This window comes from Hippocampus guttulatus, chromosome 6 (assembly GCF_054856545.1).
Source record: "Hippocampus guttulatus isolate MCC_2025c chromosome 6, RoL_Hgut_1.0, whole genome shotgun sequence".
NCBI classification, from domain to species: domain Eukaryota; kingdom Metazoa; phylum Chordata; class Actinopteri; order Syngnathiformes; family Syngnathidae; genus Hippocampus; species Hippocampus guttulatus.
The window spans coordinates 10,367,667-10,393,592 of record NC_141266.1 but is presented as its reverse complement, the minus strand read 5'-3'; the positions used below and the strand labels follow the sequence as shown (position 1 = coordinate 10,393,592).

Here is a 25,926-nt window from a genome sequence, read left to right as displayed (position 1 = left end):
GGAAACTTTTAATCTGTTCTTTAATTAATGTTGTCCCTTGTGATCACCAACGTTGTCCACAACTAAATGATGGAGCGACCAAACATAAATATGCCTTGTAAAAACACAGTTTTTACAAATATAGTGTGTGTGTGTGGGGGGGGGGGGGGGGGGTCCTCAATAATCAAATTGTAATTGTTGTATATTTGTAAATCTAAAACCAACAACTCTTTAATACCTAATTACTGTACTTCTTCATTCATTGAGAATACCGATATTGACCAAACAAGTCTAAAACAGTCAGATTTTAATTGATCTACGCTAAGAATCAGCAAAAACATTCCGGGGAGCCAAAGACAAGGGAATTAAAGGTAACTGGTAGCGACTGTATAGAATCAGGGGTGTCAAACTGCGGTCCTGGTGGGCCTCTGTCCTGCATGTTTTCCAAGTCTCCCTGTTGCAACACACCTGATTCAAATGATCAGATCATCAGCAAGCTCTGTGGAAGCCTGACGTTGAACCTGTTCATTTGAATCAGGCATGTTGCAACAGGGAGACTTGCAAAACATGCAGGACAGCGGCCCTCCAGAACCTCAGTTTGACACCTATGGATAGATGAAAGAAGAGTCAAGTGCTGCAAGGAGAGCATAGATCCTGTCATGAGTTGTTTCCCCTGTAGATCCTATTAAAACATACACAATCTGATCGCAGTTACCAGTACTTGCTCCCAACAACCCAAATAGGATAAACTGCACAAATAGAAAAATAGCAACCGCTGCACAGTCAATATCTGACCCGTTAGAAGTAACACCCAATACCTGTCAAGTGCTTCTTAACTCGGACGTCTGCCCTTGATCAATACACAGTACAAATTGTGTGTTTCACAGTTGCTGTAACATAAAAAAAAAGAGTGGCTGGTTCAGACTGAAAAAATATTAAGTACCGGTAATTTCTCGTAATGCTAGTACAAAAGCTCAGGTGGCAAACGTAAAAAAAAAAACAAAAAAAAAACAGGGGAACTAAATACACATACACTCGATAACCTGGATGAGCCAGACACTAGTAGCATCTGATTGCCTGACAACACAAGGACCAGACAGAGGTGAACTGGATGACATATGAGGCAACACCAAACAATGACATCAGCCTAAATCAGCAGAAAATAAGACCAAACAAACCGCCCCAAATGGAACCGTATGCCAACTCGGCGTGTGCTAGCCATGACACTTATCGTGTCTATTTAGAGCCAGTTGTCTCGCATTCCCTGGTGCGGCTACCTTCAGTTTCCTTGGTTTCTTTTGGAATGGCAGCAATGCCGGCAACTGAAGGCCTCCGTTACAGTTCCATGGTAGCTCAAAGCCCCACTCACCTGTTCCTATCTAGCACTGCTCCAGTCCCCTTTGACTCCTGTACTCCTCCCCCGCTGGGAGGACCACTGAGCTCTCACCGAGCCAGAGGAGAGGCAATTTGTGAAATAAACAGTGTCGTCATTTCACGAGTGTAGTAAATAAAATGACTGTCGTGTGATTAGAAATTTGCATATTTGTTCAAACAGTGTGAGTATAAACACAGAAATTCTGCTCCCAGCGAAGACCAACATTGCAATATTACAGCGTTCCCAAAAATGTACTAAAACAAAACAATTTTTGCTTGAAATATCTAATCAGAGTGCTTTGAAAATGAACATGGACAATCTAAAGATCCTGTTTTCTTAATTTAATTGCCTCTAAACATTTCCTTTGCCCTTAACTAATGGCCTGTCCTTCTTCCTTTTTATGTTTATCGACAGAGAGCTGATCTGGCAGTGGCGCCTCTTGCCATCACATTCGTGCGTGAGAAGGTTATTGACTTCTCCAAGCCCTTCATGACATTGGGTATAAGTATACTCTACCGCAAGCCAAATGGGACCAACCCAGGGGTCTTCTCCTTCCTCAACCCCCTCTCGCCCGATATCTGGATGTATATTCTGCTGGCTTACTTGGGTGTCAGTTGTGTGCTGTTTGTCATAGCCAGGTAACATGTCACCGTCAGTGATCACACATCAGTCAGTATGTTGCTTCAATGCTGCCACTCACTATTGCCTTTATGACTAACAACAGGCTACTCTCAGTAATTCCAGAAGCAGTATCCTGAGCATGCCGAATTGGTGAAGCATCCATGAACTGACTAAAACTGATGGTCATGTGTACAGTCTCAGATGCTACATCATTGTCGCGCATAATGTGTTTCACGCAACTCAACCATCATATGGAATCTGCATTGCTTGGAAAATTATTTCTTTGAAAAAATCAGTTTTTCTGATTTTGACCCAGAGCGAGGCTGCAAGGTTACTCCTGGCCTATTTCTATTCACAATGGTACCAGAAAGATGAAAACCTTGTAGACCCTGACAAACAGAGAAACACTGCTCTTACACTGAATTTGCGCACACACTTTAGGGTTGCGTGTATGTGTCAGAGTGTGACAGGAAAGTTGTGCACTCATATGGATGTTTGTGGGATGCTGCACTTCTCCCAACCTTCCCCGCTCGATTCAGAGTCTCTCAGTGGATTTACCGTCTTATCTCTCTCTTTCACCGGGCCTCGAGCATATTGTAGAAATAAAGGGACAGAGAAAATGTGCCTTGTGACCCCAAAAATAATGGCAAGCAAGAGAGCAATGACTGTGGAAACGGGTACTGACCAGGGCATTCGTCTTGTAGTATCTCGTAGTACCTCAATATTGACAATGGAAATACACAAATGAGTGAGCAGGAGTGTAACAAGACACTTAACTACCAGGTAGTGAAAAGTGGTTTTCCATTTAAGTTAGCTTTTTGTATTTACAGGGTATCCCATTGGTCGTGTGCCACAATGATTGACATCACCAGACAAAATGTCAACCAAATAAAGTAGAACATTTTGAATAAAGCAGTAGTAATCGGTGTATTATTTAAAAGTGAATCGTGTCTTGGCATCATATCGCATATCGGTGTGAACGTTGTAGTTAAGAGTAGTGATGCTTTATAAGCACTTTTCATGTAGCTCCAGTATTTAAAACACTTACAGTATGTTGGAAAATTGGGAGGCTTTGTGCTTCACGGATTATCACAAACGGACATGAACACAATTACAGTTAAGTATGTGCACCGTGTATTTTTGGGTTCTGGGGTGTGTGGCTGTGAGGCTATAGTTCGAAGCATGCAGAGTAAAAGAAAAGTCCATGTTAACTGTAAAACCTCTAGCGCACATTGGCAAGCTTGCAGCCATGACTGCACAGTTTTACTGTTAACACGTCTGTTTGCTGATGTTACTGGCATTATGATTACACCGAAAATAAAAGGCAGCAACTGTCATCTAAGTTGGCTCAGAATATGCACCGACTGTATTCAATAAGGGTTTTGGTAAGTGCACACACTCTGCTCTCCGAAAGTCTTTTGTTCCCAAAGACAAATACATGACGGGCAGTTGCACAATTTTGTTACTGAGATGCAAATGAGAGTGTCATAACATTTTATGTCATACGTTAGATACAGTATGAATAATGTATCAACTTGGACAGGATGAAAAGAGTTTGTTTCCCCATGATGAAAGAAATGTGTTCTACTAGTAGATAGTCTAGCAGCAAGAAAAGTGTAACTGCTTAATGTGCGAATTCAGTGCAACACAAAACACAAAAACAAACAAAAAAACACCCACACACTGTAATGCACCATGCATGTATATTTTGTCATGAAAACAATTTTAAATTTCAGCTTTCTGTAGATACCGTTAGTATTTTCAACTACACAAAAAATGCAATACATCACACCATCTATAGCTCTGTAACTGAAAAAAATAAAACCAATTCCAAAACCAAGTCTTCTTGCACATCAAGCATACATAATTTAAAAAATGCATTTATTATGCTTCAGTGAGATTTCGATGCAACATCAGTTTTTTTTGTTTTTTTTTCACAACCCAAGTTCACAGGACATGCTAAAAGTGATTAAAAACAACAACGTTGCTCATTTATATGCAGAATCCGAGAGAAATCGTGACCCGATAGGTGGTAGTTGGACCCAGAAGCAGACACAAACTCAAAAGTATCAAATGAAATTTTATTAATGAAGTCAAAATGTAAATTTCCCCAGTGTGGGACAAATAAAGGATATCTCATCTTAAAAGCAGCAGGCAAAGCAGAAAACACAAAGTAACAAACCGACTGAGGGTCGGATGTGTCAGAGCCTGAGCTCTCAACATGAAGAGGCTGAAAAAGGACAAAAATAAAGAGGCAATCAGTTCAAACTACAGACACGTGGAAAATTCCAGGAAAAACTCTCCAACAAGAACAAAGGAATTAATGAAAAATCTTGAGCAAAATTAGGAACAAGACAGAAATACAATCAAGGTAAAGGACAGCATCAGGAAACTACTCTGAGTCAGTCACAAGCGATACCCTGAACGTAAAGAGATGTCTGGCAGGGGAACAGAAGTCGGATAGGTGCTAAAATACTGAGGGTGATGAGGGATAGGAGACAGCTGCGCGAGGAGCTCAGAACACCTGACCACAGCCAACAGCTGAACAAAATCTGCAACAACCCAGGAAACAGAGCAGCAAAGGTTTCAAAATAAAACAGAACCCCCCCCCCCCCAAAAAAAATCACAAGAGAACCGTTTTGTAATTCATATAAGAAACTGCTCACCCAGCACCAGCTGCCTTACCCCATGCCTTGACTAATTTTCTCATGGGGAAATATGAATTTTAATTCATGTGGTTCAAGGACCACTATGAACGTCTGCTCATGTCACAAAACACAAAATTGTGAGGCCACACTTAATAATTAGTATTTGATACAAATCCACGTATATACTGTATGTGCATCACACTTGGTTTTGTCTGTGCTGTCTTGTGTGACTGATTTTATGAACGAGACAAAGAATAATCAGAATCAAAATGAAAGTTCTTTTTTCAAGTCTTTGCAGTCCACGGTTGCACATTTAACTACACCACTGAATTCAATTTTCCCTATTGTCTACATTAGACAGAGTAGTAGAAGATGAATATTTTTTTTGGACAGCAACGTGCAATAGTCGAGAGCATATTTGCCTCACAAAATTACACACGCACGAAAAACACATAAAATAAGTTAAAAGAAGACTCTAAATTGTCCATGTGTCTGGCGAGTCCGCTTTTGCTTGTATTAACAGGATTGAAGTTAGCTGGGATAAAATCCAGTGCTCCCGCAACCCTAATGAAGATAAGCACGATTGGAAATGGATGGATTGAGTGGAGGCACTCAACACTCAACAATTACATTTTTCTCCGAGCGACAGCCATCTAATCAGTGGGAGTGACATTGTTTTGTCCCAAAATTTCACCTCTACCACTCATGCGCTTTTAAAATATGACACAATAATCACCTTTTATATTGCATCACGATTGCCTCATTTTCCAAAGAATAACTTTACAAATACATAGAATACAAATGCATCTGGATTGTGTCATTTTATGTGATCTGTTCTTTTGATGGCGGCGCGGGCACCCACAGCGGCTCCTCTCTCTCCTGGGGAATGTAATTTCATCTGTGCTGTATTTTGCACATGTCGCACATTTGACAAAAACGTTGACTTGACTTGATGTAGGGAAAACCAATGTGTTATTTTCAGAGTCAAGGCTATTATACCCCTTTTGAAATCACAAAAAGAGGATGCAATCATAATGGCTCGATGCACATTGCAGAATCCAGGCTCGTGGTCCCAATTTCACATTGAGAAAATAAAGGCTCTTGTCATGTGACAAAGCAATAGAACGATGATGATTCATCTACCTTGACATTTCTGTGGGATGACCCTGCCCCTATGAAAGGATGAAAGTTGGACATTCCTCACATACTGCAAGTGATTTCTTTCCATCCGTGCTTATCTGACCTTGCACTAAATATCTCTCACACAGCAGATGACCTCAGATAATGCAAGGACAGTTTAATTAAAATGACAGCAGAGGGGATAAACAATGCCACAATGAAAGAAGGGTCTAGTTGTGTTGCCTCCTCTAAATGGCATGTCTTTTTTGGGACAAAATAGCAACCGCAAAACAGTTCATTCGCAGTCCACCCTGTGCATGGTCCAGATGACAACTTTGCTCATCCATTGTCACGGCACGTGGTAATTGTCTGTTGACAACATGATGAGGAGCAAACACGCTGACATTTGCGAGAGGAACTGGGTCACGTCACGACATGCGGGCACAGCTCAGTTCATGTTAGTTTGGAAGTTGACAAAGAAGCGGATCTTCGGCCAATTGAATGAGCAGATTTACTGACAATCATCAGAAAATTAATAGAACATTGAACTCCATTTGTCAATATTTGTGAATGCCATGGGGTGAAAAAGAAAGCGTCGCAAACCTCATTGGGACTTGATTACGGCCTGCCGTTAGGATACAGAGCTACATGTCATTGTATTGTGGTTTTAATTGCAACAGATTTAATTTGAATTGAAATGCAAAGTAAGAGGACCAGAGTGAGACAAGTGTATGCCATGCATGAGCATTTGATCAGTCATCCATGTGTGTGTGTTAAGATAGCTCGGAGTTTCGATCCCCAGAACAAATCAAACCTGGTTAGTAGATTTAATTGTAGACCAATCAACCTTTGCCTATGTAGTGTCACTTTTATTCAACACGAATAAATGAGAAATGTATTTCCTTGCGGACCGTGTTGAGTGGTGAAATCACAAAGGTCAAAGTTGGCATAATGGGAATGAACATTTTGATCTGCTGGTATGACAATGAATTTATTTTCTGAATGCATTGATTGGATTAGTTCCAGGACTTGGCTTTGATATGGTATGAGGAGTATCAGTTCAAACCCATTACCCAAATTGTGTTGTATTAGGATTAGAGCAGGGTTGGGCAACGCTACGGTCTTCCTCGAGGACCACTGTCTTGCATTCAAATGATCAGCTTGAATCGGTGTGCTCGAGGAGGGACACATCCCAAAAATGCAGGATAGTGGCCCTTGAAGATCAGAGTTGACACAATCCTATTCAAAATCTCATAGCAATTTTAAGAAATTGCAAACTGATTTACACAAAACATTATACAGTACAGTAGTCGCCTTGCAATCTGAGAATCATCAAGTCTGTAATTGAAGTCAGGTTACATGACTCGCACTATTTATGCAGGAAATCATCACTGAAAATGACTAATTGTTTGTTTTTCTCCCATCTTCCGTAGGTCTGATGGCCTTAAAAAGCATCTGCCCTTTTTCAAATGTGTATTCATGCAACTGCATTAAACTTCTGTGCGTGTGTTCTTTGTCAATTGTCACAGGTTTAGTCCCTACGAGTGGTATAACCCGCACCCTTGCAACCCTGACTCGGATGTAGTGGAAAACAATTTCACCCTGCTTAATAGTTTCTGGTTCGGAGTTGGAGCTCTCATGCAGCAAGGTAGACGCCTCTGCCTCCCCCTTTTTTCAAGCACATGTCCCACTTTTTGCTGGGGGTCAATCTTGCACTTATCCCACAGCCATGACCATGCATGGGGGCCTCTGTGCATGGAGTTAGATGGTTCATTGGCAGTGTCTAATTAATCAGAGCGTGATTTGGGGTCTCAGCAAAGGATTTATTTGTTTTTAATGTAAATTATTATCCTGCATGTTCTGTGTCTGCATATGCTTAATTTAAATACTGAGACCCCTAACGATTAACATTAAGTGAGATCACTCACCCTGCTTGTTTGATATCTTACTTTTTGTACCACATCTTCTCAACTAGTTGACATCTTTAAAATGCGGAAGGTGCCACTCTTTATGTTTCAATGTTGAATGATATCACCGTAAAACACTGAAGATGCATGTAACAAAATCACCTCTTCATCAAACAGCATGGTAGATAGTGTTTAGCATGTTTGCCTCAGTAAGCAGATCCCGGTTTTAACTTCTACTTAAATTAGTTGAAGACTCAAAATTGCCCATACTCGAAAACAATTGCTTTTCTATATGTATCATGTGATTAACCAGCACAGGGGTAGACCCCACCCTTGCCTAAAAAAACGCTGAAATAGGCTACAGCTGATCCGGAAACCGCATGAGGATAAGCGGCAGAGAAAATGGATGGATGGATTTTTAAATGAGGAATTATTTCTAAGCCAGAGACACTTCAATGTGTTTGAAACAGATACGAGAACAGGCTCTTGGGGCCTGCAATGCATGGTCTCTATGCCTGCCTTGCATTTTGTCAGAGGAATGAGAACGTGGTTTACCCACAATGCAAAATAGTTTCTATCACAAGTGAAATTGATTCATGTACAGATGTTGTGTCTTCTTTTCATTTGAAGGAAGTTGCGTGCAAGGTTTTATGTTATGCGTTCTGCTGCAAGGTGCTTTGTTACAGCTGCCACTGTTGTGAAAGTGCTACATAAATAAAGATGGATAGTATTGTATAAGGTTTCTTATGGGTCATAAACAACGATAAGTTATGACAACATCTGCAAGTGTATTTGTAGAAACAATACGTTGCCCTAAATGGTGAATTACAATGCCTGATTCTAAGACCAGAGTGATCAGGTGTAGCTTATCCAACTACTTTCATGAAAATAGTCGATCTGGGTGCAAATGGGAGTGTTTTGAATCGTTAGAAATGGTCTAATTTCTTTAAATAAGGACTTTTTGAGTTTCTATACAAACTGATAGGAAGAGATATTTGAACAACCTTGAAAGCCATGATTTTTTTTCATGGTTTGATATTTTCCCAAAGACAGCGAGGATAAGCTCCAGCACACCCGGATAAGTGATAGATGGATAGTTAGATAACTGTCATGACTAAAAAAATAATCAATCAATCCTGTCCTTTATGGTGGCAGGCACCTTTAAAACATGGTAACAGATTGAGATATTTTATCAAAACATTTAGCTTGTCACAATGTCAATTTAGTGATATGAGGCATCGTGTACTTTTGTATGAAAAGTGTACAAATCCCTCTTCAAATTCCATTTTTTTGGAAAATTAGAGCAAGATGAACACCATTAATGAGACCTTCAATCTGTACAACTCAACTGAGAAAAAAACATTCCATTTAGGAAGGGAAAGTACAAATTAATAACTGATATAATGCAGTTTCAGGAGTGTACGACCATGTTCAGAATGAACCAACCACTTTCAAACTCATGTTTAAAGGGAGCCTGCCACCATTTAAAGTACCTCTGATAAGCCCCAAATAAAGGTCAGTTGTTCTAGTCGTCTTTTCCTGACCTTTTTGTAGTCACATCTTACAGTACAAGTCATATGACCCAAAGAGAGCTTCCACAGCACCAGAGGGATCTCAATGTATAACTATATCAGTTAGGAGAAGGGTACAAAAAATGTCCATGGCTTTACAGAAATATACGCTGAAAACAATCATCAAATGGAGAAAATATGGCACAGTATAAACATTACTTAGGTCTGGTTGCTGCGAGAAAAAAAAACCTATGAAAAAACAAGAAGAGAACTGGTCAGGGACATTACCTAGAGTGGCGAAATGTAGTCCTTATCTTACAAGGGATGAAAACATGCTTGTAATCGCCCCAAAATATGTTGTGGTTTAATGAAGCCATTAGTTGTACGCCTTTGACGTATCATCTTTGAGCAAAATACTCTGCTCGAATTACCTCCACGAGGCCTCACAAATCAGTGCTTGTGAAGTGTGGTCCTCTTGGGGAGAACAAAACCGCATAAAGATTTGAGAATTGTTTCCATGAGGAGGTTTAAAAGAAAGATGCCTGTAAAGCTGCATCAGTTTTGATTGTTCCGTTCAACAAGTATCAAAGAAAACTATATATATATATATATATATATATATATATATATATATATATACACACACACACACACACACACACACCGTATTTTCCACACTAAAAAAAGCCTTACATTTTCTCAAAAGCCTTATAATCTGATGCGCCTTATATAGGGATCAATATTCTGATTTCTTGGATGTAGCATTTTAAATGTTCTGTAAAGCGCTTTGTTACAGCTGCAGCAGTTGTGAAAGCTCTCTATAAATAAATCTGTATTGTATTGTAATGTATTCCTTTAGAGTAGCTCCATCTAGTGGATGTATAACACAACTGCAGCCACTGTTGTGGCTTCTGTTCTATGCGCCTCATAATAAATGCGGTGTGCCAATACATGAAAATAGTTTTAAAACAGGCCATTCATTGAAGGTGCGCCTTATACTCCGAAGCACCTTATAGTGCGGAAAATACAGTGTGTGTGTGTGTGTGCGCACGCGCGCGTGTAATATGATTCACCTGGTTGAGAAGATGTGGCATCTGGCCCGAAGGCTGCTCTGCTCGTTTCGATTCGAAGACCAGACAATGACTATGCAGAACCGTGTTGGATCACAATGTAGAGAGGCCCTCCTGCCCGGTGGCTTGCCCCGCCCCCAGAAAATTGTGGGAAGTGCTGTTCGGTCATGACGTTACCTTGGGTACATGACAGTCAGCCCCAACCAAGTTCGACAAATCTCATGGATCACCTTTTTTTCTGTGCCAGTTACTGCTGGAGGGTAAGATTCTGCTCTGAATAATAAACTTGATTCTTAAAGAAACCAACATCCTATAGCTGGACATCTAAAACATATTGCATCATTTGTTGTTTTCCCCCCTAATTTGACATTGGTTCTGAATACACAAAGGTCCTGATTTATTAAGACACCAAAGAGCAGGCACACAATTGGTTGTCACTCACCAGATTGCATGTACAGTTGGTGGGTGTGTCACACATGAGCAACTAAGAGTGTAACCTTTTTCCAAGATCTCAAAGAGCAGGCGCTAAATTGCATGTTCCCTCACGATAATGGACGGCATGCACAGTAAGCAACAAGTGTAAAAATGGTGGAGCGTGTACTATTTAAAAGAGCGGTTGGTGCTCTAGGGCGCTCTGATGATTTTCTCCTTGCAAAATGAATTGCGCAGCATAGTTGGCAGACAGAATCCTCTATGCGCCCCGCTATAAAACCAGCTTCCACATCTGTTTGTGTGAGCGCCAGTTTTTGCACATACACACAAACCCTTAATAAATCAGGCCAAAAGGTTGTATTTGCCATCACATCACAACTCCATCCATCCTTTGGAAATGCATGATGGACCTTCATTTGTTCCTCTTCATCTTATTCAATCTCTTTTTACTTCCTTTTGGTGTACTGCTGTTCCCAAGTTCTTTAGATATGTTAGTTTAAATTATTCCACAGCAATCAGTCCACTAACAAGAATGTTATGATTATTACAAATAGAGCGTGACCTAAAGTGATTTTAACCCACCCAATGAGTGATACATCTGTTTTTTTAATTGTGCCATTTATCACATTTTGGGATGGAATAACAAATGCTTTGGACAACTAAGCTATTTCAGGCCAGGCCATTTAAATCTGCACAGTCAAAACTTGGAAGGAAGTTCAATTTCAATTGTTACCTGGGCAAAACTCTAACTTACCGGCCGTTATGAATGTGAAACAATATACAGAAGTCAAGAATAATGGTTTAATTAAACTATTGTTTCAGTGACTGTAATGAGAGGTAACAAGAAAATGCTTACAATATCTGTCTTATTTATTACATATGAGAATTTGAAACGTTGGCACAGATTCTAGCAAGCATCATCGAAGTTGACATGTTTGATTTGCTTTCGCGGGCCACATAAAATAATCTGACAGGCCAGATCTGGCCCGCGGACCTTGACTTGGACACACATGCTTTAAACCTTAAACGCTACTTCAACTTTTCATCACATATCAATTACAGACGGATTCTCCTCCTTCAGTGGTCATGGACAGAGGGTTTCTGTGGATGCCACCCTCAGATGGATAATCGGGGCCCCCCGCCCCGTCGGCTCCACCTTTTGAATGCCACTGGGTCATCCTGTAATATAAAGCTTCCTGTTCATGTCCAATTTTTTTTATACACCAATACAGCGCTCGTTAAATAGACTTAACAATTTAGTGTGATCGAATAAGAGGTTCCCTTGCCACTGCTGTATCAATAGCAATTCGCTTTGAGCCATAGTCCCCCCTCATTCCCTCCCTTTTGAATGCAGATTGAGTTTTCTCACAGAGGATGTGGAGCATGCAGTTCTTAACCCCCTATCTTTATGGCTTTTTATCAGCTGTGAATGACTGTCCAAAATCCCAGCTTTCAATAGCTTAAGCTGCTTGGGTAAAACAGATTACATAGAACTCAGGCTCTTCTTCTTTCAACAGAGCAGTTTCACTCCCTCGCATACGGTCTATGTGTATGCTGACCACAAATTGCACATATACAGTATGTACCTGTGCTTTACTTTGCAGAAATGGTTCAAGTGGCCAATCGATTAAACTAAACCAATAAAACGATGAAACAGATATGCAAATATTATGAGGTCCGAGTCTGGTTCCACACTCTGGTTAACTGCTCCCAGGTAATATGGCACAAGGTGTGACACTGAGCAACCTCTGCGCCACCAACGAAAAGATAATGATTTGACTTTATTTCTTTTTTGGAGTTTGAGCTTGGTAGCTGGTGCGGAGGACCAGCCTGGCCTCAGCTGTCCAGGATGCTGCCCCGCTCTCTCATTGACTGCACAACTCAGTCTCATGACCTCCTTTTGCTCCTCTCACTCAGGATCTGAACTCATGCCGAGAGCCCTCTCCACCAGAATTGTCGGAGGAATCTGGTGGTTTTTTACTCTCATCATCATTTCCTCCTACACGGCAAACCTTGCAGCCTTCCTCACTGTGGAGAGGATGGAGTCGCCTATTGACTCTGCTGATGACCTTGCCAAGCAGACCAAGATAGAGTATGGAGTGGTCGAGGATGGTGCTACGATGACTTTCTTCAAGGTCAGTTATAGCCATATTATATATTTAGTAACATCGTCTAGAGATAAAACTTTCTCCACTTGAGTCAGACTATTTTGCATGACTTATTCAAATTTGAAGATAAAAAATGCTTACAAAGTTTCTCAAGGTTAACAAAAGGGTGTGTAGTCCGCGTCATCATAACACTCAGCTTGGGTTTTTTTGTTTTTGTTATCACATCATGTAATGTACTAAAGACCGTGTCTTGATACAGTACCGTATTTTCCAGAGTAGAAGTCTTAGTTTTTTCATATTTTGGCCGAGGGTGCGACTTATACTCTGGAGCAACTTATGTGTGAAATGGTTAACATATTGTACACATCACATGTTATTTTCACATTAAACCGCAAGAGGGTGCTCTCGGACTTTGTTGATACTTTCCACGTTGGCGGTAACTGAGAAAAACAACTGACGGTGACTCTGACATAAGCAATGTAGAAGAGAAAGCAATGCATCTTCTACCTCCGGAGTTGGCGGAGTTGTTTAAAAGTGACAGCGAGCATGAAGATTTCATTGGATTTCGTGATTTGGAGTGACGCTGATGGTTTGGTAAATGTGTTAGCATGTTCTCTGTGCTATAGTTATCTAAATAACTCTTAGTATGTTACGTGAACATACCAGACACATTCACAGTTCGTTTGTTTAAGCGTCATGTAACGTTAGCATATCGTACACTTATTCAGCCTGTTGTTCTCTAGTTTTATTTTTATTTTAAATTGCCTTTCAAGATGACATGTATGTTTTTGGTGTTGGATTTTATCAAATAAATTTCCCCCAAAAATGCGACTTATACATGTTTTTTCCTTCTTAATTATTCATTTTTTTGGCTGGTGCGATTTATAATCCGGAGGGACGTATGATCCGAAAAATACCGAAAAAGCGGTACTTGGACATGTCCCCGATAGCCGATTGAAAACCGTGTTTAATATTTTTTGATGTGGGTGTTTTAAACACTTTTCCATGTTTTTAGCTTTAAGTCAGTGCACAGGCAATACATTTTGATAGCATTTCGCTTGTTTGAGAACGGCAGGTGACACGGGATGTAATTGCTCATTGAGTAGGCAGCAGGCAGCGCATACAGATTGGGTAGGTACTTGCAAGTACCGTAACAGGGTGTGTGGAGTTGCAAAACGTTATCATAATATGATGTTTTTTTCTGAGCACAATACATTAAGAACTAAGAACAGGTTTTGTCCGCAACATTATCAATATTTAGGGCTAAACGATTCTAATCATGATTGCGCAAGAAAAAAGAGAATCACTGCTAAAAACAAACAGGTTTTGTATGAACAACTAACAATATGTAACAATACGCTACATCCCTAAATCACAGCAGATTTGTCCCAAACAGAATAGCTGAAAGGTGACATGGAGTCATGTACGGCGTCAGTTTGGTGGGCATCTTGGAAACAAGATATGGACCAGGCAGGAGGTTAACCAGGGTGGAAAACACATAAGGTTGCACCGGGACGATCAGGTGGATGGGCATGATGCCTGGCCCTATGCAGATGGATGGTTTATTTTTGTGGCCCGGCTGCCCACCTGTGGTGTGGACTGGGTCCGATGGCGGCCATGCAGCAAGCATAATTGGAGCATTTGCACACTGACTTTGTGCAGCAACAGAATAAAAACGAGTACATTGACTCGGCATGGCAAGGTAAGAGAAATGGGAGCAATGACTTGGTGCAGTGCCACATGAAGTTAGATTTGGCAAGGCACTGACGCAGGAACAGGGTCTGTGAGCTGCCACATTGCAAGAACAGGGTCTGTATTAGCCTCATCAGCCTGCCACCATGGAGGTTGGGGAGCAATAGAAGCAAGTGGGGCCAAGTGTGCAGGAACTCGACGAATATGAGTGTGGAGAAAACTGGCAGCATGAGATGAAGTGATGCAACAGATAGGGAACGGGGCGATTTGGGGACAGGTTCAGAGTGATGTGGACAGAGGCATGGAAAGACGACAAGGACAAAGGTGCGGGGTGTGACGACGAAACTGAACCTTTATTTGGGCGCCACTGTTGGTCACCACGTGGGTGTCCCAGATAGCTGGCCAAACGAAGTAGAAGTTAGAAGGAAAAGACTTAAGCATGGACATACACAGATCAGAGGACAAAACAAAACCAAAACTGACTGCGACAAGAAAAACTATGAGGGACAGAATCGAAGAAATCAAAATCGGAATTAGCGTCAGAATCCAAGAGAGGTTATTGAAAATAAAATGAAAACGTTAAAATATTTCTTAAAAATTAAGAATGTAAAATGGGTGGGCAAATCAAAAATTGGATCACATGAAACAGCAACAAGCTTTACAGGCTGAGGATTACCTTGGTCAGCAGACTGAGGTTGATGGCAGGCAGACGGACAGCATGGAGGCCAACGCTATGAGCTTCCAGCTTTGTGCTCATTTTGTCGGATCATTTTGTCAAGGATGTGTGGTTTTCATGGTGGGGTGGAAGGTAAATAAATGGGCTGTCGATTGTATGGCAATGGCCGGGGATCGAACTACCAACCTCTGGGTTGGGAAACGAGCCATGTTGCCCCACCACTGAGCCACGATGCCCTAAAAAGGGAGGCAAAAGTGGATCCAAACCATCTCTGGAAACAGGCAAACAAACTGATGAAACAGCAAGGCACGCCTGGACAAGACACCAGTGGTTACAGTTGACACAAGGAACATTGCGGGCGAGAACAGGAAGAGATGAAACAAGGGACATCGGGAAAGGTGACCTAATATGAAATAAGACTAAAGCTACTCAATAGAATACAAAAGTCCACAAAAACAGTGATCATGACACAGTGGCTACAGCCAAAAGCAGTATAGAAAAAGGAAAAAAAAAAAGATGATTTGCTGTGCCCTCAAGTTGGTCTTCTATTATTAACCTCCAGTCATGCATTCCTCCATTTATCTTGTATACAGACACTTTTGTCATAGGTGTTTTCATAGGGTGTTAATTATTTAAAATTAATCCGTTTCTGCAAGCTAACGGCTGTTATAACCCACTTTTTTTCCCCGCCAAGTGTGCATTAAGATATGTTCCCAGGTGCTCCTCACAAACCACATATGCCAGTTCTCCATAAATAAGAACTATTACCAGATATTGTTATAACCTGTCTGTGAAAACATTTCTTTTTTTTTGGGGGGGGGGGGGCGTTGAAAATACCACAATACGCATACTTAACACCCTCTTTTTTAACAACCCTGTTAAAATCAGACTGTTTTGGAGGAGCTGTGTTTTTTGCACCTGAGCTACCAAGAAGTAAAAATATGTATTTTATTTTCAGCCATACAGGCATCACTTGATCACCAAGTCAAGGAGTGTGAGGATCCATGCATGTGAAGCATGAGGACACGATGCCAAAAACAAATACTTCAGACACCTTCTCCTACAAAGGCATTTCATCCTTCTTTGGAGGGGGGATGGGGGCTATAATTTCACATAAATTTGTGGGCAGAGACTCCAGAAATGTGGCCATTTGTATCCAAACAAATAGTTTGTAAGTGCTTCTAAGTTTAACCCATCAATCTTTCTTTTGCTTACATCATCAACCTCAGCAGGTAAGCCCAGACCTTCCTGTCCCCATCCACTTCATTCAGTTTGTTCAGGGAAATCCCAGGGCCGCTTGGGAGTCACGTTCTCGCAAGTGTCCTCGGACAACAACTGGTGAGAGGTGCCCGTAACACCTCACCAGGGAGTCATCCAGGAGGCATTTTGAAACAGATGCCTGTACCGCGTTATCTAGCTCCTTTCAAGGGGGAGGAGCAGCAGCTCTCCTCGGATGCCCTCCTGACTGACCAAGCTTGTCACACTATCCCTAAGGGAGACCTTGAAGAAGATGAAAACCACACTGCACCTCCTTAATCTGAGGTTTGACTTCCTGAAAGACCTCCTCTCCAGAACCCACGTACTGGTCTTACCATGCAGGCTGAGGAGTGTAATGCTCCATGGTAAATACATACGCTCTGGTTCCACTTCTGTGAATCCGGGGTCCACCCCCCTGGTTTGCATCCAGAGGCACATTCCACCGATGTCTATGCAGTTTTGCAGACGCATGTCAACTAACATGGCCCCACAACATCCAGAGTCTTAAGGAATTCTGGGGCGAATTCACGAAAGGATTGCATGCATGGCTTTTGCAGAGAGCTAACCGGTAAAAACGGAGCAAACGGAGAAAGAATTTAGCTCACTGGCCAATATTTAGTGAGGAGAGTGTATTTCCAGAGCATTCAAGTGTCTATTGTGGACCTGACATTTGGTTAGCTCACCAGAATGCACAGTATGTTTTGCACTCCTACAACTTATAAGTGATTGGTAGAAAATGAGAACTTGGCGTACCTCATTAGGTTTACGGCACAATAAATCAATAGAGGTATGTATTCGAATTGTAAAGGTACTGTTTGACTGAGTCCTTTTTGACAAGTGGCAAATGGTCAAACACAATTGATCTTGAAACTGATAAAGATAAATATGAAAACCAAAACAGAACATATCAATAAAAAACAGATACAATGATTCAAAGCAAAAATTTCACTTTACTTTTCTCAGTTGAGTGTTAACGAAGCCAGACAAATGCAGAGGGCAACTGCCCTTAATGTCCTTATCAAGGTGTTAATGGCACATGGTTATCATGATGTTCAGTGTAGTGGCTGTACACACAAATAATATGCACAGACATCACAATTCACATCCAGGAATAACATTTACAAAATACTGTTTAGGTAATTAGTGACTCGTGCTGGAAAATAGTATAATGGTGCCTAATTATGTAAATGTCTGCCTAGGATGGTCTCTGAAGCATAGAAGCGTTTCACTCGTCTCTCGAGCAGAACTCCCCGTGGACCTCTGCTACACCAACACTGAATAATTTAATAGCAAACACCCACTGCTGTAGAGACTTGCTTGTTAGCTAATAAAATCACATCTTGTTAAAGGGTGGGCTGGATTTTTTTTTACCTTGTGGGTATAATTGGGAGATGCCGGTTAATGTTTAAAACAGAGCCCTTCTACAAGGCCACCTCTCCAAATCTTCAGTCTTCACAAATGCAGATTATTTTGCACAAAAATAATAGCAGGAACAGTCTGGTTATTAAATCAGGGGGAACTCATGGAGATGGTGGTGGGGAGAGAAGGTAACAAGATAGAGCAGACCATGAAAATCACAATAATGGCTTGCCATTGCAGAATAAATATACGGCGGGTAATATCCTAATTAATCTGCATTTTGAAAATGTTTAATCAAACAGTGCAGAAAAGCGTGAGGCCTGTTTTGTTACATAATTAATTGTATTGCTTTGATATCAAAACGCTTTCCAGAATGATCCTATCCACTGATGAGTGGTAAAATCTCCTAGTTAATAGGATATGTCTGGTGGAGAGCTTTAAATAACACCAGTGTTATGTCGAGATCTTCTAAGTCTTTCCAATGCTCTTGTAGCTGTCATATAAATACCACTTGTAGCAGTAGAAATTGAAACATATTTATTTATTGTTATTTTGTATGTATAATTATGGAAGAATTATAACAATGGCAACAAAATAAAGTGGACATATGCTGTATAAAATTCAGTAAAGCAATTACAATGCATGCATGGGTCACAGTTCTCGCTACACTTGCATCAAATGAAATCCAGTAATCCAGTCTAGTTTATATTGGACGTCAAATATGTGTGTGTGTGTACAGAGAGAGAGAGTTGGAGAGAGAGAGAGAAAGGTGGTATACATGCCAAAAACCTAAAACCACTGGTTGAGAATGCATTACTACAGTACACGGGATTTCAAACGGAATTACCCTTTAATAAATAGATTTAAGCTTCTTTGAGAAGTTATAAATTAATCAAGAAATAAACAGCTGGGATAATCTCCAGCACCCCCCGTGACCCTTGTGAGAATAAAGTGGATTGGAAAATGGATGGATGGATGGATAACTTAATAATATTAAGAAGAAATTTACTTACAACAATATACCAATAAAAATTATATAGAATTTAAAATATACCATTGGCTCATGAGTTTCTACATATTGTGTACTATTGTCACAGTAAACGTGAATGATTATATGGCCAAAATAAAATTAAACAGCATGCAATGTAGCCAATAGGTAAACAATTTCACAGTCCCAGGTGCAGTTCACAGTCACCAAATTAAAATAAAACGCCCATCGAATTAAAATGTAAATTTAAGCGTGTATGCTTGAAGGAATTATCACTTGCAGTCAACATTTGTAATATGCCACTGTGTCACATTAATGTAGTACTGTATTTTTCTTTCGATTCATTTTCCACACTGGTACCGTATACGTTTTATTCCACTAAATATTATATATATATATTCCACTAAAATATCCATCTCAGTGGGTAAAAAAAAACAAACAGCAACATACATTTACAAAATTCATTGTCATCGCTATTTTTAGGTTTGGTCTACAGCACTTATATTCAACCATTCTGCTGGCTGAGTAGTCGAAGCACAAATGTGACTTTATATACTGCTCTTGTATTGCAGAAATTATTTTTCTATTACAGCCGTTTTGTTTCACGGCTTCCCTGTATCATAAACGGTGTCTGTACAACAGAGAGAAGGCTGCATAATATAAAAACACTGCTGTTTGTGCAGACAAAAACCATGCGCGATCCCCCTCCACTCTCTAGATTATTTTGATTAAGGGCCTTTGAAAAATATGCAAAACATTTTGACAAGCAGCGAAGAGATTCTTGACGACAAGGACCAGCGTGTGCTATTGCACTCTAATCAAGGCTACATCAACCCATATGCTGAATGCCGTAAACCATGTTACTCGCATTCACTTTCCAAGGATATGTGCTTATAAACACAACAAAAAACATTTACTGTATAGAGATAAACTTAAGGTACAATTTACACATGGTACTTGTTGAATTTTGTCCGTTTTACTCATTCTTATAAATACTGAAAGTGAAGACCGTTGAAACACAGTATAAGATGCCATGCTGTGTATACCAGCGCCACAAGCAATACACTTAAAAATTCAATGAGCAGATGTCCACTGGCAGCAGTTCTCAGCACAATGGGGGCGCGTTGGGCCCACGGGTCTGCAGTTGAGGGGAGCGGAGGCTTTATTATTATTATTTTTGCAGGAGCAGAATCTCCTCCAGATCAACCCTAGAAAAACTAAGGAGTTGGTTGTGGATTTCTGCAGGAAACAGTCCTCACCAGCACAGATGAACATCCAGGATATGGACATAGAGAGGGTGACCTCCTACAAGTACCGAGGTGTTCTTCTGAACAACAAACTGGACTGGTCTACAAACACGGACACCCTGATTCGGAAAGGACAGAGCCGACTCTTCCTACTCAGGAAACTGAGGTCTTTTGGGGTTCAGGGGTCGCTCCTTAAGACTTTCTATAACTCGGTGGTGGCCTCGGCCATCCATTATGGCATTGTCTGCTGGTCAGGCAGCAAATCAGCCCGGGACAGAAAGAGACTGGAGCGACTGGTCAGGAAGGCCAGTTCTGTCCTGGGCTGCTCCCTTGACACTCTGGAGGAGGTGGGCAACAGAAGGATGCTAACTAAGCTTAAAGCTATGATGGACAGTCAGTCCCTCCCACCCCCTCCAGCCCGCCCTGACAGCACTAGGTAGCTCCTTCAGCCAGAGACTGTTACACCCACGCTGCAAGAAGGAGAGATACCGACGCTCGTTCCTACCGACTGCTGTCAGGCTGCTGAATAAAAATAATAACAATAATAATAATAATAATTAAATGATGGGAAAACAATTGTAAATAGCACTGCGATTTATCCATTTTGTATTTATATTGCACTTAATTGAACGGTGTTTGTTTTTTCTTCTTTCTTCTTTCTACCCACATTCTTGCTGCTGTAGGCTGTAAATTTCCACAGTGTGGGACAAATAAAGGATATCTTAATTTTAATCGTGCGATTAACCTAGGTTCCTTGTGAACCTGGTCACAGCCTCCGCAGCTGGCATTTAAGATAAGATAAGATAAGAAAACCTTTATTCGTCTCGCAATGGAGAAATTCCCAATTCACAGCAGCAAAGTTATGAAAGGAAGAAGTAGAACAAAAAAATATAGGAGCTGCTGGAAAGGCAGCCACTCTCGCGGCGCCATTTTGAAGTCAAAATAACAAAAATAACACAACACAACACATAGGACACAGACAGTCGTGCAATCTTCACCACTTTTCTGCATACACTTTGTTGTCTGAAGCAGTTATAGATGAAAGAGGAGAGGATCAAAGTGTCCTTTCACCAGTGGATCAGAGACGTCATGCTGAAAATGTGCACACGTCTGCTACAAGCTAAGTTTTGAAAGCAAACACGAAGCTGTAGCGTCCATTGACGAAAAGAGATTAGTTCACTTCTCCTGTCCCACGTAATCTGCTTCAAACTCCAAGCCGCGACTCCCAGTTCCAAATCCGCATCGGCGCTCCGCGCTAACGCTCCTTTCTTCTCATCGTCGGCTCCTCAAGCCTTACATCCATCCAGCCGCAGACCGTTCAACAGCACCGATCTCTCCACTGAACAAAGCGGGGCTGTGAAAAATGCTGCCCATTACAGGTGCAAGACACAAGCGCCCCGGGACTGTCCAGCAACGACAGTCAAATGGCGCCGACATTCCTCCCAGTCAAAAACAGTGCTGGTATACCCATGCTGCCGAGAAGGCGCAACCACCAAGCACAGAGTCTCCTCCTTGATGAATGTCGTGGCCAAAAAATGCTGAAAAAAGTCCACATCAGGTCCACACGACGTAACAACAAACACAAAGTGACAAAAAAAAACACAAAAAGAACAAAAAAAAAGCAAGGCTCATGAGAGCACTTGCTGATGACTGCCTACTCGGGCGCCATCTTGACTTTTTTGTCTACATGACGACTGCATTTAAATGCAGCATTGCGCTCACATGGGCCAGTAAGCCACGTGGGTTAGCGGGCAAACTGGTGGTGCTCTTATACCGTAACAAGGAAGTGGGGAGAGTGATGTAGCAGCCCAATTAAACGACGTGCACATCCGTCAACCCGAAAAAAAATTTGAAGCACAAAGGGCTCATTATTTTAACCTGGAAAAAGAACAACATGATGATATCAACACACTTTAATACTGCGATATCATGAATATAATGACATACCTAATAATAATACAGTTGAATCTCATTTCAACGTACCCCATTTTACCTGTTCACCCCTATAACGTTCACATTTCAAAGTCCCGATTTCACGCAACTCATTTTCCATTTACTGATTTTGCTGACAATGAACACTTTTATAACGTAAACTTGATTATAACAACCAGATTTTGTGACTATGAACTGTGGGAATCTCACTGCCGCCGCGAGCTTGCTTTTGAACAAAATGTACAGCACGGGATTCCCCTCTGTTGCTTAGCAACGCTGCTGATCGACTTGGTACATTGTTGTACTTTTTGCCGTAACTCACGAAGGCAGGGCGCGGTCCTGAGCACATGGTCTGTAGACATGTCTGGTCAACGGAAGCAAAACTCGCTGTCTGTAAAGGCTGAAATTGTCCGTCACTTTCGAAAGGAAACTCAGTCGAGACTATGGGAATTGATGATCGTTGGCTTCGTCGGTGGCACTGGCACTTGCAGAAAGATAGGATTGTGTATTTAAGTAACAGTATTTCAATTCAGTTTTTCAAATCACTTGTATTCTGTAGAATTATAATGCATTTTGCGAGGCTTGGTTGTTATCTGTACCTTTCCATTTCCAACATCGCAAATCTGTTGTAGTGCTTGAGTATACATATGTGGTGATGCACCACTGCTGTCAGTTGGTTTTGGCATGTAGAAGTTATCTGTCTGTCAATGTATTCATCGCCACTGCTTTCTTCTTATCAGCAGTCAGAAGCTTGCATGCTCAATCGCCTGATTTGTCAAGGGTGACTCCAAAAGATTCTGATAGGCACTCCACAAATCACCCAGTTGATCTAAAATATCGACCAGCCACAAAAAGTCATTACACACAATAATGGCGGGTGGGACCTTGAAGATGTGACATAATTAGGTTTCGAATGGCTTCAAAACTGCCTTCAATTCTGCTTCTCAAGAAAGTAACGTTCCCTTGTAATCAAACTGTGGGATAGCGGGTATGCAATTTGAAGCACACTGCTTATGCCCAAGCTGGTTCTCCTCAGTGCAAATGACAGGAGCAGAACGTTTATGAAATACAGTATCTCATGAGTGAAAACAGTTTTCACACCACCCGATCTCAGATCGACATATTCTGTTGTACATGAGCTTTCTTATAGTGTGCTCTTCTGCCTCAAAGGTACTCAAAAGTGCATCAGGAGCCATTAGTATCAGTATCTAGCTGAAGTGTAGTTAGGCTGCTTGCTGTTGAGAGACTGCTCCTCAGATGACTTGCTAGCCTACATTCGTTCTATATCCCCTGCCTGGGGCCCGATCTTGCAACACTATATATATATATATATATATATTTTTTTTTTAATTCACAAATCTATACTCTTGGTCAGTCTGCACAGTGTGCTATTTTTACAAACTATTGACCAATGTAAAATGTTGAAAATGGCTTTCTGTTGTTAATCATGGTTGAACAATATGTATTGTATTGTATGTGTATGTTTTCATTACTATTTAAATATTAATGCAACAAAGGGCAGAGAGGAACTATGTGCTTCTACCGCTGTATGTAGTGAGACAAGTGGTGTTTATTTCCACACAAGTTAGCACATATGGTATATTGCCCTATAAAGACTACACAAACTTTTTGGGCTATTTACTTTCACAATCTTATTATGTCTCCTCACAGAAAACCAAGATCTCCACTTATGATAAAATGTGGGAATTCATGAGCAGTCGGCGGCATTCAGTGATGGTGAAGAATGTTGAAGAGGGCATTCACAGAGTACTCACATCAGATTATGCTTTCCTCATGGAGTCGACAAGCATTGAGTTTGCCACACAACGCAACTGCAACCTCACCCAGATTGGAGGCCTTATTGACTCACAAGCCTATGGGGTTGGCACTCCAATGGGTACGTACTGTATGCTGCATTGCTGACTAAACATTATATACCACTTTTAAAGTTATTTTATTCTATGCATATTAACACCGATGCTACTATGCTTCTATGGTGCTATACATACTGTAGTCATTCCTTGGGCGCGCTTCACTCCTTGTCTGTGGAATGAAAATAAGGTCCCATATAAATCCTTTTCATAATGTTGCTGATGTAAATTGGGAATTTCTCCATTGTGAGACAAATAAATATTTTCTTATCTTATCTTAACAAATAGAGTTGGTGGCACCCAGCGATGCAGCAGTGTGTCGAGCTCCCAGGATTAAGCCCATTTACAATGACATAGAAGCCGATTTTAGTGCCGTCTCAATGTCCAATACAGCATGTGAAGTTTAGCCTGGATGAACTACATCGTTTTAGAGAGAGTTCAATAACAATTGCCTATCTCACCTATCATGAAAAGTCCACTCGATAAACCTTATAACTATGCAGCCCTACACAACTTCAGTAGATGCCAGCAAAAGGGAGTGCTGCTCACGCCAACAAAAGCAAGGCAAGCAGGCAGCTTGTCTGGCTTAGCTCAAGCCTAACAAACCACCTATACCATCACTTTCATAAAATGGACTTTGCCCGAGGTTACGTGGTTCCAGAGAAATGGGAAACTTTTACATGCTTCGCCTGTTGGAAATGTGGCTAAAAGATGACCACAGGCTGTCAGGATCCATAACATCGTCTCCTCCTGCATTATCCTCCGGACGTGCCATGCCAAGGTCAGTGTACTGAGCCTCCTCCTGTTCACACTACTAAACTAGGACTGCTCAGTGAAATTCACAAGCTGTCATCGAGCGAAGTTTGCAGACAACGGTCGTAGTGGGGCGCATCACTTTCAACGATGTGTCCGAGTACAGAGAGGAGGGAGAACATCTTGTTGACCGGTGCAAAACTAACAGCCTTTGCATTCATTTGGAGAAGACCGAGGTTGATGTTGGTGGAACAGCCTTCTGCACATCTGTGGTGGAGAGAGTCCTGAGCACCAGCATTGCGGTATGGCACGCTGCACAAAGATAGGCTCTTCAAAGGATGGTAAAGACCATGTAAAGATTGTGAGGAGCAGGCTCAACTCCCCACAACGACAGATATCTTCTCCAGAAGATGCAAAAAGAGGGCACTCCGCATCATCGAGGACCCACCTAAATCTCCACAAACCCTCTTCCATCTCCTTGCCCCTCTGGCAGGAGGTTACGGACCATCCATAGCAGGACCACCATGCTGAAGAGCAACTTCTTTCCTCAAGCTTTTCGAACGTTAAGCTCAAATGGTGCTCTATCGCCCCACATCAGCTCCTTCATGCCTATTCATCACTGCATGTTCAAGACTTTGTTCTTGAACAATCTTTTTGTCAAGTGCAAATTTTCATTCCGCTGTATCCACACCTTTGCTGCATTAGCAACATTGCACATGGTCAAACCATGAATAATTTCTTTTATCTTCTTGGTCATATGGATGTTATCTTATTTTGTTATCATATTTATTTTATTTGTTTTTCATCAGTCTTTGGACTAACTAAACTAAAGCGGTTCCTCAGGTACCGTATTTCGTGCTATATCGTGCAAACGTGTGTTGGTGTTACAATCAAATGTATTGAAATGTGACAGGTTATTATATATAAACTATAATACATAATAGCATCATGTCATGAAATATCAGACTGCATCATTGGACAGGTTCTGCTTAACACACTTGATTGCACATGTCCTCGACCCAGTACCGGTCGATGTCGACAATATAACTATAAATCGGGCTCTGTGATGACATGGTCATGAATTGTGATTTTACGGCGACCAGCTGTGAGCATCAGCAAGCGATCAGACGCAACGGTGCCTATTGGTACTCACCCATCCCTATTTAAATGGTGACCGCATCTGCAACTGTCATACCTTATTTGTTTAATATATTACCTTTGTCCATCACATAAATTGAAGTATACATTATCCAAAAATTGTAAACAGTAAAACTGTCCATTTATACCCTCATAGTACAATTACAAAACTTGAAAATGTTTTGGGTTTTTTTTTTTTTGTGTTTGTTTGTTTTTTAGAGGCTCCACCCAACTGACATAACTC

General features: G+C 41.2%; 1 protein-coding gene across 1 annotated transcript in view; it reads left to right on the top strand.

The window, feature by feature from the left end:
• The window catches only part of LOC147203508 (glutamate receptor ionotropic, kainate 2-like), a 141,954-nt gene that overhangs the window by 90,744 nt on the left and 25,284 nt on the right, over positions 1 to 25,926 (top strand). The window contains exons 11-14 of the mRNA XM_086113181.1: positions 1,769 to 1,992; positions 7,272 to 7,390; positions 12,580 to 12,797; positions 23,593 to 23,818. Of these exons, the coding sequence (XP_085969307.1) occupies positions 1,769 to 1,992; positions 7,272 to 7,390; positions 12,580 to 12,797; positions 23,593 to 23,818 (787 nt within the window). The remainder of the gene's footprint in view (positions 1 to 1,768; positions 1,993 to 7,271; positions 7,391 to 12,579; positions 12,798 to 23,592; positions 23,819 to 25,926) is intronic.